Here is a 16,375-nt window from a genome sequence, read left to right on the forward strand (position 1 = left end):
GAACAAAGGAAGGAAGGTTGGGTGGGTGTGTAACTTATGCAGATGACCACTTGAAGAAAGCTAGTTACAGCTAAGGAGTGGCCTCCCTTCTTCATAGTCTCTGTTCAATCCAGCAGTGAAGTGAAGCCTTCATAATACTGGACCACCAGATGACTGAAGAACAGCGCTTCCAACATGGTATCAAAGCAAGATTTCAAATCCAGGTCATAATGGTGAAGGATCGGGTGGCCAAAATGTGATCCTTAATGAAGTTCCATCACAGAGGCACCCCTGCATAAAGTAGCATTCTCTTTAGCAGAACATCCCAATATTTGTGGTCATGCCAAGGGATCTAACTTGTTTCCTTGAACAAAAAAGCAGCTATCCACAGATGCCTGTTGAGAAAGCTATCAAAAACCCTGCAGAACTGCTTGTTAATGATTTGTACATATTATTCATATGTTGTTCTCATTATAAATGATTGATACTGAAATGAAGTAACCGTGTCAAGGGCAATACTAAAAGGACAAGGCAAAGTTTTTATTGCCTTCTCACCGAAGCCATGGGAGAAGTTGCTTAGCAACTAATGACACAGCACATTGGACAGATATCCTGTATGTCCCACTGATGGGGCCGAGAGGGACTTTAGGATCTAGTTTCAGGATCTAGTTTTGTGTTCTTTTCATTTTTAAAAGTATTCTTGAATTAAATCAGGAATGGGGGACATGATTCAGCCAGTTAAAGCACTTTTACATCCCACTGATTTCCAAAGAAGGATGTACTTAACTTTTGTTCAGTGCAATCAAGTAAGACTTGAGGATCTTGTTTTAGTTAGGTCATGCATACTTTAGTTGGGTCATGCATTTTTACTTTTAAATTATAGGACACAATGTTGTGGATGAAAATAATGTTACTGAAACCATTCTCATATATTTGAGAATCAAGGGTAGCAGCATGCGTGGGCTCAAAGACAGCAAACTTTTCACTTTCCTCTTTCCTTTAAAGCAAAGAGAGATCTAAAAAGGTAACCATCATTTACTACCAAGCAAGTTGTATTCAAGTGACATGAAGGAAGAACATTTAACAGACAAAATATTTCTCCAATGGACACACAAAAATTTCCACCAAATCAGCAAGCAGCAGAGGCTGAATATATACTTTCAAGTTTTTCCTTAACTTCACAAGAGGGCATAAAGCACAAATCTGAGGCCAGATTCATTTGCTACATGATTCAGCAGGAAAAGGCACAATATTATAAACCTGCAAACGACTCTAACCAGGAGAAGCAGTAGATAAACATTCACTTTGTGCTCTTGCAATACTTTTATTCGCCCATTACTTTTCACTAACAAACATATAGACACACAAATGAAGAATGGCTGCAACTATGTGCCTTTGTACGGTCTGGCAATGCTTTTTTCCACTGTTCAAACATTAAGAAAAACACAGCTGCATTTTGAAAATGCAAAGGAAAAAAAATCAGGACAGATGAGGATCTGGTTTTGTAGCTCAGAAATCCAGACTCTCAAAAACAAAACAAAACAAAAACCAGAATGTTAAATATTTCCAGAAAGTATGAGCTTATGAAGCTCCCACATCTGTATTTAAACACAAGAGGTTTCATAAACTATAATCCTTTCAAGGCCAACAGAAATGGCGAACCGAAACTACAGTATAACACATTCAAAATCTGAATTAAGTATACTGCGTGTTGTGCTGGAGGAAATGCCACTTCCTATAGAAGTGGTGGATTAAAATTTCCAATATATTTACAATAAAAAAAGGTGTAAAATGCTCCTTTAATTCATGCTAATCTTCGAGCACGCTTTCATATAAAAGATGTGTGGATTAATTAGTTGTGCAGCTTTTAATCAGAACTTATTTGTACTTGCCACAGTACTCAAGTTCCTTTGCAGCATAGATCAGGACCTGTGCCCCCCCCCCCAAAATGACATTGGATTCCAGTTCCCAGTAGCCCTAGGCAGTATCACCACTGGTCAGGGGCAATGGAAGTTGAAGTCCAACAGCATCTAGGAGTGCCACAGTTTTCCCCATCCCTAGTTTACATTACAGCACTATGCATACTGACTTGGAAGTAAGAACTGCTGCAGTTGTTCAATTGTGTATCCCACAGTATGTTTAGGATTGCAGTTTTTCAGTCTCTGCTGAAACTACACAGCTTCCACAAAGGAATGGCAGGTTGCTGGAGATCTTAAACTGCACAACTAAAAAAATAAATAAAAGTTAAGAAACCCGCTATAAATAAGTTGCCATAAAATTAGCAAGGTGCCTTCAGCAGAGTGGACAGTATGTGTATCTTGAGTTCATCGATAAGCAGTACTGCATGATTATGACTGCAAACACATTACTTTGAGACAGTTCTTGTTATCTATCTCTCAAGTAGCTTCTGCTTGGTCTAACTTGAAAATTATGAGTCTCTGGCACTTCTCTCTTCCATCCTAAATTTTTAATTCAGACTGGCTTTTCGATGCGGTTTTACTCAGTTCATCTTCTGTAGGACCGTCAACTGACATCTGTGAGAAAAAAATAAAATTGATGGCTGATTCAATCCATTCTTGTTACAGGTAGGTAGCCGTGTTGGTCTGACGTAGTTGAAACAAAATAAACACACACAAGAAAGCTCATAACAATGACAAACTTAGTTGGTCTCTAAGGTGCTGCTGGAAGGAATTTTTTTTTATTTTGTTTCAATCCATTCTTGACAGGGTTGCCTGGGCTCTGAGACTACAATAATCGTAATTTTAGAAATCAATAGTGAAAACTAGCTTGAACAGAATATGAGTAGGGGGGCTTAGAAAGACAGGCTCCTCTACAACTTCCAGTTACAAATTCTGAAGAATGGAGATATAAGGAAAAAGCAAATAAACCTCTTGCTTGGGCCACTAATTATTCCAGCTCCTAAAACTAGCATTGTTAATTCTAGTATCTGATTCAGCTGGTGTTAATGGGTATCAAAGTGAGTCCACAAAGACAGAAGTGCCTTATATTTTGGAGCTTTCTCACTGAATAAGTATGAGAGTTCTCTACGTGCCTTGTAGATGATTTGGGAAAGGCTATTGGATTGCTTGTTTTGTGTGCAATGTTCTATGATGTTTTGATTACTTTACATGCAACCATTTTCCTTTGATTACGATATTACTGAGACGAGTCCATGCAGCTCTCTCTTTTGTAGGTGGGTCGTTAAGAAAGAAGTGCCACTACTCCTTGCTTCCTCTGAGTAACTTGGGACAATAAGCTACCAGTGTCAGAAACACCACGGACAGAATAATTGCCACACACAGGAAGAACAAGGATATAGTTTGAGTTCCTCACTTGCAGTTTTATAAATCATTCAATGTGTCGACACGAATAGAAGTTATTAATATTGCAGTTGTTGTATAAGGGATTATTATCATGACCGGAATGTAATTGAAACGAATTAAGATTTTGGAATGCAGAAAAAAAGAAAACCGTCAAACCATCAAATCTGGCACATGGGAGGGCCACTTTAGCTAAATTACAGTGGAACCTCGGTTTACGAACACCTCGGTTTATGAATTTTCAGTTTACGAACGATTGTAACCTGGAAGTAAGTAAACCGAGGTTTCCGAGGCCTACGGAGGCCTCTGTGGAGGCATCAGAGTGAAGGCCCAGCCTCCGCGAAGGCATTGTGATTGTGGAAGAGAACCCTGAGCCCCCATTCAAACAATGACTATCATCAGCCCAGGTAAGAAATAAATGTTAATTTTTTCCACCTAAAATATTTTTCCCTACCTAAAATACTGTCTGATTTATTTTATAGTACAGTACATTGATTATTGCCTTCATTTTATGGATCAATGGCCTCATTAGACAGTAAAATTCATGTTAAATTGCTGTTTTAGGGGGTGTTTTTCATCGTCTGGAACGGATTAATCCACTTTCCATTACTTTCAATGGGAAAGTTCGCTTCAGTTTAAGTACGCTTCAGTTTAAGAACAGACTTCTGGAACCAAGTGTAGTTGTAAACCGAGGTACCACTGTATATAATTCGGTATTTGAATTATTGATATTAATAATTGTATTATAAATTGGTATTGTTATAATGAGGCTATTATTGGACTGTAATTGAAAACTAATAAAAAATTATCACCGGGGGGGGGAGGGGGGAGTCCAACCGCAAAGCTCTTTTAAATAATGGCAAGCTGAACTTGAAATCTGCTACTCAAAGCAACCAGAACTCTAACAACATTGTGTTCAGCAGTCTAATGCCGAGTGCCAGGTATTAGTGGTCGATTATGCCAGCAAATTAAAAGATTAAAACTACTTACAGATTTAATGTCAACACTTATCCCTGAATTCACATTGTGCCTTCGCAAATCTGATTTGATTAAAGCTAAAAAAGGAGGAAAGAAAAGAAGTCTATGAATACCAGCACATTCACTGCAGTGCATATTTTTGCAGGATAAATTCTGTTGGTCTTTAAGGTGCTATGAGACTATTGCTTTTGCAGCAAAAGACTAACATCATGATTGCTCTTGCAGAACACATGATACCTGCCTTATTCCTAGCTGTTGTTTCTCAGTCTACAACTGTGATTTTCAGACAAGTTCCAGGCTGAACCATGCAGCAGTTAACAGCCCTGGATGCTGAAACGAGGGTCAAATTTGACAATGGTGCAGGACTCAGCACTCTGAAAACGTCAGCTTTTTTTTTTTAAAAAAAAAAATGTCATGTTTCTGGAGACTAATGTGCTGCAGGCTGGAAGAGGAGGAGCTAAAATAATAATAAAAAAATTATTTCTACCCCACCCATCTGGTTGGGTTTCCCCAGCCACTCTGGGCGGCTTCCAACAAAAGATAAAAAATACATTAAAACATCAGTCATTTAAAAACTTCCCTAAACATATTGATGTTATCTTTGATATTAAACACTAATATTGCAGATTTCTAGTTTCCACCAGGCTAAATTTATACACACCCAAAGAATTATGAACCGCTTGCCTATAGTGGGGAATGAATGGGAGTCTAGACCCAAGCTGTAGAAACACAAAGACCAAAAAGTCAATTTGCTGAATGAACAGATGGCAAGTTCTTAAAGAAATGGGAGTGCCTGATCACCTCATCTGTCTCCTGAGAAATCTCTATGTGGGACAAGAAGCTACAGTTAGAACTGAATATGGAACAACTGATCGGTTCAAAATTGGGAAAGGAGTACGACAAGGTTGTATATTGTCTCCCTGCTTATTTAACTTATATGCAGAATTCATCATGCGAAAGGCTGGACTAGATGAATCCCAAGCAGGAATTAAGATTGCAGGAAAAAATACCGTGTTTCTCATATTATAAGACATGTCTTATATTTATTTTTTCCTCAAAAAAACACACTATGGCTTATTTTCAAGGGATGTCTTATTTTTTTCCTCCTCCTCCTGCCGCGGCCGGCATTGCTGCTGCGCCTATCACTATGTCTTATTTTCGGGGTATGGCTTATATTCCTTGAATGCTTAAAAATCCTGCTATGGCTTATTTTATGGGTATGTCTTAAAATATGAGAAACAGGGTATCAACAACCTCAGATATGCAGATGACACAACCTTGATGGCAGAAAGTGAGGAGGAATTAAATAACCTTTTAATGAGGGTGAAAGAGGAGAGTGCAAAATATGGTCTGAAGCTAAACATAAAAAACTAAGATCATGGCCACTGGTCCCATCACCTCCTGGCAAATAGAAGGGGAAGAAATGGAGGCAGTGAGAGATTTTACTTTCTTGGGTTCCATGATCACTGCAGATGGTGACAGCAGTCACGAAATTAAAAGACGCCTGCTTCTTGGGAGGAAAGCAATGACAAACCTAGAGAACATCTTAAAAAAGCAGAGACATCACCTTGCCGACAAAGGTCCATATAGTTAAAGCTATGGTTTTCCCGTAGTGATGTATGGAAGTGAGAGCTGGACCTTAAAGATGGCTGATCGCCGAAGAATGGATGCTTTTGAATTATGGTGCTGGAGGAGACTCGTGAGAGTCCCATGGACTGCAAGAATATCAAACCTATCCATTCTGAAGGAAATCAGCCTTGATTGCTCACTTAAAGGGCAGATCCTGAAGCCGAGCCTCCAATACTTTGGCCACCTCATGAGAAGAGAAGACTCCCTGGAAAAGACCCTGATGTTGGGAAAGATGGTGGGCACAAGGAGAAGATGACAGAGGACAAGATGGTTGGACAGTGTTCTCGAAGCTACCAACATGAGTCTGACCAAACTGCGGGAGGCAGTGGAAGACAGGAGTACCTGGCGTGCTCTGGTCCATGGGGTAACAACCATGGGGGACACGACTAAACGACCAAACAACAACAGGATAGAAATGTTTCAAATTAATAAAACAGAAATAAAATATGAATGAATCAGGCCTTTGGGATGGACTGCACACTATTCCAGTAAGAAGAAAATACATTTATACACTAATTGAGAAAGAAAGCCAACTCGTTACCTGTTAAAATGATACCTATAAACATCCATACAAAGAGGAAAATGTTTCCTGCACGGGGATTGTAATCTGTTGTGAGCTTTCCTTGAATCAGCGTAAAGATAATCCCAAATATCTGTAAATAGACCATAAGAAGGAATTTCAGATTGCTTCTCAATACAGAGTATCTTCACTACAATACTATCACAGTTAAAACTTGCATGGTGTTTCTTCACAGTGGTTGTGTTGCAGCAGAGAGATAAGAAACAGGGCAAGGTCATCAGCTCTGCTGAGAGACTAGCTAAATTTTTCTTCACTTTTGGATGGTTTTCACTTGAGCTGGTCAATGTAAGAATTTTGTATTCCTACAAACTGGTGCCCTAGTTGCCTTTATTTCCTTTTCACATATTGCCTGTTGTGTTGTGTCTATTAACGTGTAAGCCTAAGGGCAAGGGCTGCCTGCCTTGGCTGTTATTGATTTTATGAAAACTGCAGTAGAAGCCTTTTCAGGAGCCTGCCAGAAATGAATTTCATAGAATCATAGAATTGTAAAGTTGGACGGGACCCCCAAGGGCCATCTAGTCCAACCCGCTGAAATGCAGGAATCCTGCCCACAGCCAACCCTTGCTGGGCTCAAATCACTAAGCTTCTAAGGCAGGCATCCCCAAACTGCGGCCCTCCAGATGTTTTGGCCTACAACTCCCATGATCCCTAGCTAACAGGATCAGTGGTTGTTGGGGAAGATGGGAAATGTAGTCCAAAACATCTGGAGGGCCGAAGTTTGGCCTGTTCTAAGGTTAATAGTCAAATGCACTGGCCTACTGTACCACCTGGGGTAGTGTTTCAATTCTGCATTCTCTAGGTATGCTATTTAGAGACAATGTATATACACTATACTAGCTATACTTGTCAATTACCACATTAGCTGTCCTGTCAATTGTGTTTTCTTCCATTCCACATTTGTGGATTTTTAATTTACCCAACACTCTCAGAGATGATCATGGAATAGTCTCCCTGTACAAAAGGAAGCCCAGGGCTTCTTTCATCCCTGCAGATCTGTGCAACTGTGCAAGGTGTGGGGGGGGCACCCTACAATCCTCCCACGGCCCCGGTGGGAAGTGGCTTGCTGAGTAAACAGCCACCTTACACTCCCAAGTAGAAAAGGCAGGGACGTGAGGACAGGGAAACAAGAATAAAATGGGGGAGGGCCGCAAGTCAGTGGCAGAGCATCTGCTATGCCATCATATCTGCAACACGCAGATGTTTTCAACAGGAATACTGCAGACTCTGAGCCTGATACCGCCTTTTAAGGAAGATGCTGCGATTTTTGAAAGCATTTTAAATACTAGCTACTATATCATGCATCCGGCATTAGTTACTGGAGCGGATTAGTTTTACAAAACAGCCCGTTGTTACCTGCGCTGAAGCATTCAGAAGCCCTGATGAGGTGCCTTCTGACTCAGGGTACGTAATTTCCACGGCAAATTCAAAGCCAAGGGGGAGGTAACCAGTCATGAAGAAGCTGCCATAGAAACCCAAAGTTCAAATGAGCAACAGTTGTTATGAAGACCATGTGTGAAAAGCAGGTATTTTTCATCCACAGGGAATACATATGGGCGCCGGAAAGCTCGCAACTCTTTTAAACATAAAGTTATTAGACCCAGTGAAATCAGTTGGTTTAAGTAACTTAAGTCCACTGCGTGGCTTAGATCAATAACACCTAAGAGATTTAATTAAACCTGCATTATAATACATCAGTGTATTTTAGTAATCTGTGGGTCCATACCCTAGCACTCCGCCAGTCACAAACACAACTACGAGGTGTCCACAGTCCAAGGTGAATGTAAATACAACCATCCCAACAAATGAGAGGATGTACACAACTAATGTAGTCTGCCTGTAAACAGAGGAAGAAGAAAACACAATGCCGTCAAGTTCAGATCACATCAGTATTATTCTTTTTGCTACAGTTTAAAACCAAGCTACTTTGCAGTTCAAACACATGTGCACAGCACTACATTTCAGTGACAACCTGTCACTTCCCTGCTTTGTCTCAGGACTGGCTGTCACAGTCTTATTCTACTTGGTCAAAATATTTTTAACGTACCTTCCCATCCCTCAGGATACAGACAATATAAAAACCACAATGTTGTTGTTGTTGTTGTTGTTTAGTCGTTTAGTCATGTCCGACTCTTCGTGACCCCCATGGACCACAGCAAAACCACAATAAACACCAATAATATTAGCAAAGCAGGAATGCAGTATAGTTAGACAGGGCCTAGGGACAACTGATTATCTATAGAAATAAATGCCATCTCAAACAGCTCTCTTAACCTGTCACTTAGATCATCTTCTGAGGCCCTCCTTCATGTGCCTCCTCCTCAAGAGGTCCAGAGGGTGGCAACAGGAGAACAGGCCTTCTCTGCAGTGTCTCCCCATCTGTGGAATGCTCTCCCCAGGGAAGTTCACCTGGCACCTTCATTATATACTTTTAGGCACCAGGCAAAAATGTTCCTTTAAAACCAGGCCTTTGGTTGACCTGATTGACATCCTATAACCTTTTAAAATGTGGCTCCTTTTCAGGGGGTGTTATTGGATTATTGTTCTTATTTTGATTTTATATATATATTAATTAAACTCTATTAATGAGGGAGTCTGACAAGTCTCTCTTGGAAGGGGCTGGCACACTTTGTTAGCATGAAATTTATGATATTTAAACCATACAAAAAAGAAGCTTAATAGCAAAAAAGTGTTAGCTACAAGTCACACCAAAAACACATTGACTACAAGCCCACATACAAATGTTGATCAGCTTGGGTTGCACTAAGTAAAACATATTTTTGTATCTTAAAAGTTAACTTGTATGGCATTATTCAAAGCTTAAAATTGTCCTGTAGCACATAATCTACCTTACTTCCTGATATTCCAAGCTCCCTTTATATGTTGAGTTACTGAATTCCGCTTATTTATTGCTTCAGTACACCTTTCCTTATCGTTTAACATCATCGTTAGTTCCCAACAAATAATTCAATAAAGAAAATAGGGGGCCCATAGGAATTTGAAATATTTCACTTAATACTGTATTCTCTTTACCATTCTCTGGACCACACTTCAACCACAGGCTTCCTCACAAAGCTGGCGCCCACCACTGAGACAACAGGGGGAAGATGAGGGAGGGCCTCAGAAAGTGATGGGCAAGCAGCTTATTTACTAATTTCCCCTTCTCTAATGGTGGGAAGTTCCAGGTAGCTTTCGTAGGATCATATAATCATAGAGTTGGCCATCCAGTCCAGCCCCCTGCCAAGGGGGTTGGACTTCGGTGAATCCATTTACTTTGGTGAAGACATCACTAGAGATTTTATTTTTGTAAAAGAATTAAACAAAAATCCCAATCCACGTGTATTTAAAACATGTTGAGTCACGAAGGAATAAAAACCAGCTACCAGATGTAGGTCAACTTAAGATCATCATCAGTTCAAGGTCCAAAATTCAGTAAGTTCCAAAATAACTAAATCAATACCATTCACCCCATAATGATGGTAAAGTAAGCCTTACTATATGGTTTCTCACTTGCACACTTACTTGTATGTTTTGGTGTAATCCAGCCACAAGCCACAAATAACTGAGCCCACCATTCCAGCTACCACAAGAGTCAGGCCGATCCTTCCTGCATTCACCTCTTCTCCCTTGGAATAACATTGTTGTTTAAGTATCTATAAGCGACGCCCACTTTACTACAGTGCACACAAACTTATTAGAAAAGCCAAAATCTAAGTAAACATCACTGCTCCAGCTAAGTGTAATAAATAATAATTTCCAGAGCAGGCTTCCTCAACCTCGGCCCTCCAGATGCTTTGAGACTACAATTCCCATCATCCCTGACCACTGGTCCTGCTAGCTAGGGATCATGGGCAATGTAGGCCAAAAACACCTGGAGGGCCAAGATTGAGGAAGCCTGTGCTAGAACTTTTCACAGATGGGTTAATCCAGACTATAAAGACATTTCAATGTACTCAAATCAATGAAATAAATGTTGGGAACAGGAAGCAGCCTGCCAGTGTCATAGTTTTCACTTTGTAGTTTTAAAGTTTTCGATCGCTTCCAATTCTAACAGATCCCATGACAGCATTAAAATCAGGCTACTTGCTTATAAGTGCAGTGATTTTAAAATGTGTAGAAGCCAAGCAACATTTTTTAAAAAAAAATCACAAAAGGAACAAGCAGGTTCTACTCAAGTATTTAAAATTGGGAGATGTGCTCATAGGCTAGAAGATGAACTAATTTTTACTCTTTAAGACTTCCCCAAGAAGCTCAATACCCTCTTTTGTGGCTATGAACATCACAAAGATTCTACCCCTTCTTCATATGTGCTATTGCACTATCCCTTAGTTTGCAGCCAGGAAACTGCATCAAGGCATGACACACACATATAATCACCGATTTCTTAGCTCAATTCTGTTCCAGCCCTGAGCAAAACGACCCTCTCAACCCTAATTTGACAGTGATAACCGAAACAAGCATGACATGAAATTCTTTAAGAGAATAAATTAATCAACAGACATTCTAAAGAAACTTACCTCATAGTGAGTTATTATCATTTGGTTTAGTAGAGTTGAGACTGAATAAAATGCCCCAGTCATAATTCCTGCAATGAGAAATAACATTGTTTAAAGTACTGGTATGGTTACTGAAATGAAATCAAGCAAAATTAATTTTTATTTTTTTAAAGGAGAAAACTTGAATCATTGGTATCTGAAGGCTAAAAAAAAACAGTCCGATCACTTCATATTGTTTTTGTTTATTACAAACATAGCATAGTTAATTAATCTGTATAAGGCCATAATCTGATTAGACATGTAAACTTTATTTGAGTACATGAAAAGCGAAACAAAACACCAGTTTAAAGTAAGAATGACACAAAATTCTACTGAACTTCCAAAGAAGTACTTTATATCTAACAACGAATCTTTGCTGCCACATGTAAGCTAAATATATTTGTATACATGTGGTATTGACTTTACAAAAGTTTATTTTAAAAGATGTGTGAATCTACTAACTTTTTTGCAATAGTTAAGGAAAATATCAGATACTACCTAAGTATTCAGCAATATGAATAGACTCTAAATGGAAGTGATTGTACAGAAAAATTTTAAATTAAGAAAATCATTGTTGAATAACTGAATAAACTATATAAAGACATTGTTATATTGTCATCTGCTTCTTGTCATCCATTTTTATCATTTAAAGTTGATAATGGTTAGATTTTATTGATTTATTTTAAAATAAAAAATACATAGTAGCATAAATATTTATCTCCTAATATATGAATCTATAGTAAGGTACGTTGGGTGGGGTGGGGGTGTTATGGCAACTATGTTATACAAGACACATGAAGATGTTCAATATACTCACCATAACTGATCAACAAAAGAACAAAAGGAACATTTCTGAACAGGTTGATCATTGATTGCTTGTAGGAGTAATCATCAGGCGAGACATCCAGAAGAACAGCCTGAGACTGACTTGGAGGGTATTTAGGTTTTTCCTTAAACACTAAGAAGAAGGTGACACAGACATAAAAGTTTTGCAAACCAGCTATTGTTATTCAAAATAGTAATTAGCACCATGCAAATCATGAGATGAGGATGAGGTCACAGGGTGTAGCTTTCCCATCATTTATCTAATTCAGCCTTTTCCAAACTAGCCCCCTCCAGATGTTGTTGGACTACAACATCAGTGTCTCTGTTGATTACAACATCAGTGTCTCTACAACATCAGCCCCAGCCAGCATGGCCAATGGTTAAGCATGACAGGATTGGTAGTCCAGTATAGGGGGCACCAGGTTCAATAAAACTGATCTACACACACACACACACACACACACACACACACACACACACACACACACGTATCTGACAAAGAGAAAGAGAGCATGCTTCAAGACAGGCAACAGTGTTTTCCCAACTAGCAGAAGATATTTGATTCATTCCTCCCCTTAAGTTCAACCTGTTCTTTATGCTTCTTATCATGACTTCCTTTGCTGTCAAGTAGTGCAACTGTTTATTTTCATTGCATCCAAAATTTATACTTTTTTTTATTTTTGGAGTTGCTAAGATGTTGCTCCAGGCTCTCAGCTAGTGTAACATTTTATCTGTTTCTCCCAGTTCTCATTTCTAACTATCACATTGAATTTGTTCTCTTTTAAGCAGAGCTATGATTTACTTGCTTCTATATTCCTCTTCAGTTCAAACTTCTTTTGTCTGAATGTCCCCTTTATCTATGCCCTATTTCTGAGAAATGCACACCCCAAAAAAGAAATACATCTGGGTTGTTGGTTTTCAAAGTAGAAGATGGCAAGATTCCCACTGCAGATACTTTCAAATACCTGGTACAAAATGAATTTACCGGTAGGACTGTTTCACGAGAGCCCAACATAAACTTTGGGATTTTATCCCTTCCTATTCCCGGAGTTAAGCGAAAAAGATAAGTCAAGCTACACTTTTTTATCTGCAGGTAACACGGGTGGCACTGTGGGTTAAACTTGCCGATCAGAAGGTTAGCGGTTTGAATCCCCGTGACGGAGTGAGCTCCCGTTGCTCGGTCCCTGCTCCTGCCAACCTAGCAGTTTGAAAGCACGTCCTGGCGGGAAGGTAAACAGCGTTTCCGTGCGCTGCTCTGGTTTGCCAGAAGCGGCTTAGTCATGCTGGCCACATGACCCAGAAGCTGTACGCCGGCTCCCTCAGCCAATAAAGCGAGATGAGCACCACAACCCCAGAGTAATCCACAACTGGACCTAATGGGGGCGCCTTTACCTTTACATTTTAACCCTAGAAAGGAAAGTGGTGAAGCAGCTTTAGCCATTAAGGCAAAACTTGTAGGAATGTATTTTAGAGGGGGAGGTGGTTAATGGAATCAGGTAATAATTTCGTAACTAGGCAAAAAGCATTCCAAACAGTATTTTTTATGTACTGTGAAAATATTTACTCTGTTGCTATTTTAACTGTTTTCCAATTTCATTCTTTTTAATGGATTGGAATGCTTTGTCAAGCATAGGCTCATCTATGATATACTGTATATAGCCTTTGACTGACTTGGATTTCCTTTATTTGAAAGCTCTCTTCAGCTCTGACAAAACTGCTTACAGATATGTTTTACTTACCCACTGCTGCTAGTATAAAAAGCAACGTGGACACTGCTGCTGTACCATAGAACATAATTCGGATGTTTTGTCCCATGAGGTCCAAGTCATCAGCTGTGTTTGGAACTAAAACTGGTGGCAATAAGAAGCCAATTGCTGTGCCTAGCTGTAAGGAAAAAGCAACCCAAGTAAAAACGAGGTTTGGCAATCGAAACATGCATATACGGTAACATGCTAGTAAAAAAAATATGTTTGAAACCAAAGTGTTCCTTTGTTAACCTGAAGGAGAACAGGTCCTGGTGGATTTATGTACACCTATAGTGTTTAAATAGGCCATTATTACTGAATTAAAATGTAAGGCATTTATCAGTGGTAACAGAGAAATTATGTGATCCCATTTCTATTGGTATGTTTCCTATAGCGCTATCGTATATTAGCATTTCTGTAAGATGTTGCCTTTCTCTGAATACAGTGGTACCTCGGTTTAAGTACACAATTGGTTCCGGAAGTCTGTACTTAACCTGAAGCGAACTTTCCCATTGAAAGTAATGGAAAGCGGATTTATCCATTCCAGACGGGTCTGCGGAGTACTTAAACTGAAAGTACTCAAACCAAAGCGTACTTAAACTGAGGTATGACTGTATTGGTAACAATCAAGGCATTGGCTGAAATATACCAGAGTCTCTATTTTATTGATACTGCAATCACTGGAAGTGTACAGCTGAATTTCTTTTCCATTCTCTGTCAGCAGAATTAATTGAAGCACGTGGTTTAACTGCAAAAAAAAACATTACAAAGCTACTTCACGCCTTTAGTTCAGAAATGCTATAGACACCCATGGAAGCTTTGTAGTCAAAACTTGTAAACCACTTGTCTGCTTTTACTGTACAATGTTTTATCTTTGTATAATTCAGAACTGTTTTATATTAAACTGCACAGGATACAATTATTGGGGTGGTAGGCAGATTAATGGAAATGAGACTGCTACTGCCTTAAGTTTCAAAGTCTTTCACAACTCATGGATAAATGTTTTAAGTTATAATTATATTGAAACATCATTCTCCATGGAGGAAGCTTCTTTGACACACCACTACAGACAGGGCTTTGCTTGTCATCAACCTGCAACTAACTTACATGGCACAAACAAAATATACTGCTAGGCCTTCCCACTCCACCCTAATCACAAAAATTCTAGCCCTTTGCATTTAAGATTCCCTCCTCCTTTACAAATGCATGATTTCTCCAGATAGTCTCCTGATGAGCATCCCTCTCTGGCACACCCCTGTCCCAAGCATCTTCCATTCTACGTCCTCTTACCTGGTTGCCCAGAACAGCTACGGCACAAGCAGTGGACACTTCCTTGGGCCCGAACCAGACAGAGGCAATGCGTGAGGGCAGCCCCAGAATAAAGACCTGGGCTATGGAGCACACAATCTGAGCCATCAACGTGACCACATACAGGTTTGGTTGAACGCTGGTACACTTAATCCAGGCACCCAGGCAGTTGAGTCCAGATCCCAGCAAGGCAGTGATGCGAAGCCCCCGAGTGTCCAGCAGCCAAGTGGCAGGGAAGATCAGGGGGATGTACGTCACCATATAGGTCATGGACAGCCAGTCTATTTGAGAGTTGGAGACGTTGTAATAACGGGTGAAGACACTGGTCAGTATACTGTACTGGATCCACTGGAAGGCGTTCACCAGTGAGTACAAGCTGAAGATGACCAGCACTACCAGCCTGCGCTTGGACAGCCGAGGGATCAGCTTCACTTCCGATGTGGAAGCAGGGAGCATGGCTTCTGCCTCAGGGTGCTCCTCAGATGCAACAGCTCTTCCAACCTCCACATCGCTCACTGACACCAGAGGTGCCGAGCTGCTGCTGCTCCTCCTTTCTGTCTCCCTGCCAGGGAGGCACCCGTTCTGGTGCAGGGGAGGCATCAAGGCTACCTCCACAACCTCCCCACCCTCTCCCTCCTCCCCACCTTCCCCTGTCTCCGACATGTCAGCACCATCCCCACCCATCCTCAAGCCTGGGTCCCCCACCCCCTTCAAGCCGGCTCCCCTGAACACACCCACAGGTCACGCACAGGTGATCTACTGGAGGCCTCCCCAGTGCCTTGCCCACCCAGAAAGCCTCTCCCCTCAGTCACACACCCCCAAACTCACTCTCCTATCCTTTGATCCACAGATACACCACCAAAATAAAGATATACCCCCAAAACTCCTATCCTGTGCCCTAGACACCCCCCAAAACACACTCTCCTATCCTTTGATCCACACACACACAGACACACACACACAGAGAGAGAGAGAACACAGATACACTCCCCAAAACTCCTACCCTTTGCCACAGACACACACACCCAAAACACACTCTCCTATCCTTTGACCCACAGATACAGATACACACACACACCCCTATCCCAGACACAGGCAAGATTATTCCCCACCCTCCAAGGGACTAGCCCCTTTTATTGCCTCTATTGCCCCCCCCAGCCTCACACGTCAAGGTCGCCCACCCCCCACCTGTCCTGCCTCAGGTTCGCTCCCCTTCCCAGCCTCCAACACAAAAGAGGATTTGCACGCGCGCCCACACGTCCCTGCCCAGCTCTCTCACTCGCTCCTTCGCCCAGGTCCTTCCCCACCCAGCCCTCTTCTGTCACGAGGGGCCTCTCGCTGTTTCCCCGCCGCTGCCACCCCGCCCCGCAGCACGGAAGGGCCAGGAGGGCTAAGCAACGGACGCAGCGCCCATCCTCGCTCCGCAACGCTTTCCGCCCCTCTAGCAACTCCCGGCCGGCTTCCGCACGCGCACACGGC

At 41.1% G+C, this 16,375-nt stretch overlaps 1 protein-coding gene across 1 annotated transcript; it reads right to left on the bottom strand.

The window, feature by feature from the left end:
• Nucleotides 1-884: 884 nt before the first annotated feature.
• FLVCR1 (FLVCR choline and heme transporter 1) lies at nucleotides 885-16,167 on the bottom strand. The gene is made up of 10 exons (XM_035111292.3): nucleotides 14,879-16,167; nucleotides 13,583-13,727; nucleotides 11,836-11,976; nucleotides 11,001-11,068; nucleotides 10,006-10,109; nucleotides 8,210-8,320; nucleotides 7,840-7,945; nucleotides 6,448-6,559; nucleotides 4,290-4,354; nucleotides 885-2,513 (listed from the first exon to the last, which is right to left on the bottom strand). The coding sequence occupies exons 1-10, from the start codon at nucleotides 15,578-15,580 to the stop codon at nucleotides 2,439-2,441; spliced, it is 1,629 nt and encodes a 542-aa protein (XP_034967183.1). The 5' UTR covers nucleotides 15,581-16,167; the 3' UTR covers nucleotides 885-2,438.
• Between the last annotated feature and the right edge of the window lie 208 nt (nucleotides 16,168-16,375).

The sequence above is a fragment of the Zootoca vivipara genome, chromosome 3 (assembly GCF_965207765.1).
Source record: "Zootoca vivipara chromosome 3, rZooViv2.hap1.1, whole genome shotgun sequence".
In the NCBI taxonomy this organism is placed as follows: domain Eukaryota; kingdom Metazoa; phylum Chordata; class Lepidosauria; order Squamata; family Lacertidae; genus Zootoca; species Zootoca vivipara.

Excerpts from the sequence above, each read along its gene's own strand:
- FLVCR1 (XM_035111292.3), bottom strand. The coding sequence starts at position 15,580 with ATGGGTGGGGATGGTGCTGACATGTCGGAGACAGGGGAAGGTGGGGAG. Across the intron at positions 11,069-11,835 it reads TCTTTTGTTGATCAGTTATG|GAATTATGACTGGGGCATTT; the intron begins GTGAGTATATTG and ends TTCTCATTGCAG. Across the intron at positions 7,946-8,209 it reads GTGACTGGCGGAGTGCTAGG|CTTCTTCATGACTGGTTACC; the intron begins GTATGGACCCAC and ends TTTCTATGGCAG.